We start from the raw sequence: 1,891 nt of genomic DNA on the forward strand, positions 1-1,891 counted from the left end.
GTACCTTCGGGGTCCAGCAGCCGCGTCACGCCCAGGTCCCGCTCGGCCACGGTGAAGGCCTGGTCCAGGTTCTCCAGGTTGCTCTGGCGGTACACCCGGCTCATGTCGATCAGCATTGGCCTGTGGGTGGGGGGCAGCACGGGTCACTGGGGCTCTGGGGACCCCAAAACCCCGAGGAGGGCAGGTCCCCCCCTTTCTGGGGCTGCCAGGGTCGCCTCCTCTGCCTGAACTCCTGCCCGACCATCCTACACCCCACACCCCACACCAGGGGCACGGGCGGCAGGGGAGACCCCCAGAGCCAGCACAGGGACAGGAGGGGCTGGGGAAACACACAGGCAGCAGTGGGAGCCCTGGCACAGTCAGAGCCCCCAGGTCCTGTGAACTGGGCACCCCAACCCTGCATGGGGCTGGCACCCCAATCCCATGTGGGGCTGACACCCCAATACCCTGTGGTGCTGGCACCCCAGTTCCCTGTGGGGCTGGCACCCCAGTTCCCTGTGGGGCTGACACCCCAGTCCCATGTCGGGTTGACACCTTGGGTCCTCCTTGAGGCTCCATGGTGGGGCCAAGCTCAGGGTGGCAGTGCCATGGCGCAGAGCACGGCACGGCTGTGACACGGCACAGCTGGCACATGGCACAGCTGGCACATGGCACAGTGCAGGTGCCTCCCCCCATCTGGCACAGGCCGGCACATATTTGCTCTCCCCAAAAGCACGCAGAGGTCCCAGCAGGACCCGTGGGGACCTGCCTGCCACCGCCCCGGCACGCCAACAGCAGGCACAGCACTGCCGGCACGGTCAATGGGCTGGGACTCGTCAGGAGCACGTGCTCACATGGCCCCAAATAGGATCAGCACAGCTGCCCCATGCGCACGGGATTGGCAGAGCTGCCCCATGAACACAGGATCAGCACAGCTGCCCCATGAGCACAGGATCAGCACGGCTGTCCCATAAGCACAGGCATGGGTGCCCCATGAGCACAGGACCAGCACGGCCATCCTGGTGAGCATGGGGTCAGCACAGCCACCCCATGAGCACAGACACAGCTGCCCCATGAATATAGGATCAGCACAGCTGCCCCACGTGCATGGGATTGGCAGAGCCACCCCATGAGCACAGACACAGCTGCCCCCCGAGCACACGCCTGCCCATGGTGTGGGTCTCAGGGTCTCACAGGCACCACCACAGCACCCACCTGTGCCGGTGGATGATGGCGTTGAAGAGGCGCCCGTCCCGCCAGCTGGTGGTGAAGTTGTCGCAGCGCAGGCCCTGGTAATCCTCCACCATCCGCTGGGACCACAGCAGCAGCTTCTCCTTGGCTGTCATGTCCTCCGACTGCCCGGTCACCTGGATGTCTGAGATCTGCCAGGACACAGCTGTTACTCTGGAAACTGGCACGGTGACACTCGCTGCATGGCCACAGTGACACCACTGCTGCCCCACGGGGGACCAGACCGGCCCGGGGAGGCCCCCAGCCCCACGAATCCTGGCCCCTCGGTCCCACTGTCCCGTCTCCACCCCGCCGGACTCACCTGGAAGTGGAGGATGATGGTCCAGATGAGCCCCAGCGTCAGTTTGGGGTTGCCGTCGGCGATGTCATCGTTGCGGATGTTCACCAGCTTCACCTGCAGCACGGGACACACGTGGCTCAGGGACGGGGCGGCCCGGCACAGCCCCGGGGGTTGTGGGCATCCCGGGGGTCCCTCCCCATCCTCACCTGCCGGTGCTTCAGGTAGTTGAGGGCAATCTGGACATTCTGCAGCTTGTGGAAGCGCATCCGGCCCTTCTCCCGGGGCTGGGGGAGAGGAGAGGGAGAGGGAGAGGGAGAGGGAGAGGGAGAGGAAAGGAGGAGGGCGGTGAGCGCGGCCACACAGCCCTGCTGTGTCCTGCCA

At 65.8% G+C, this 1,891-nt stretch overlaps 1 protein-coding gene across 1 annotated transcript; it reads right to left on the reverse strand.

Annotated features, from left to right (window-relative positions):
- Positions 1-4: 4 nt before the first annotated feature.
- Positions 5-1,795, reverse strand: LOC106632104 (plectin-like; the record flags this gene model as incomplete). The annotated part of the gene is made up of 4 exons (XM_031065428.1): positions 1,717-1,795; positions 1,532-1,624; positions 1,195-1,361; positions 5-120 (listed from the first exon to the last, which is right to left on the reverse strand). Coding segments are annotated over exons 1-4 (436 nt in total), but the record flags the coding sequence as incomplete, so codon positions are not given.
- Between the last annotated feature and the right edge of the window lie 96 nt (positions 1,796-1,891).

The sequence above is a fragment of the Geospiza fortis genome, unplaced genomic scaffold, assembly GCF_000277835.1.
Source record: "Geospiza fortis unplaced genomic scaffold, GeoFor_1.0 scaffold77, whole genome shotgun sequence".
NCBI classification, from domain to species: domain Eukaryota; kingdom Metazoa; phylum Chordata; class Aves; order Passeriformes; family Thraupidae; genus Geospiza; species Geospiza fortis.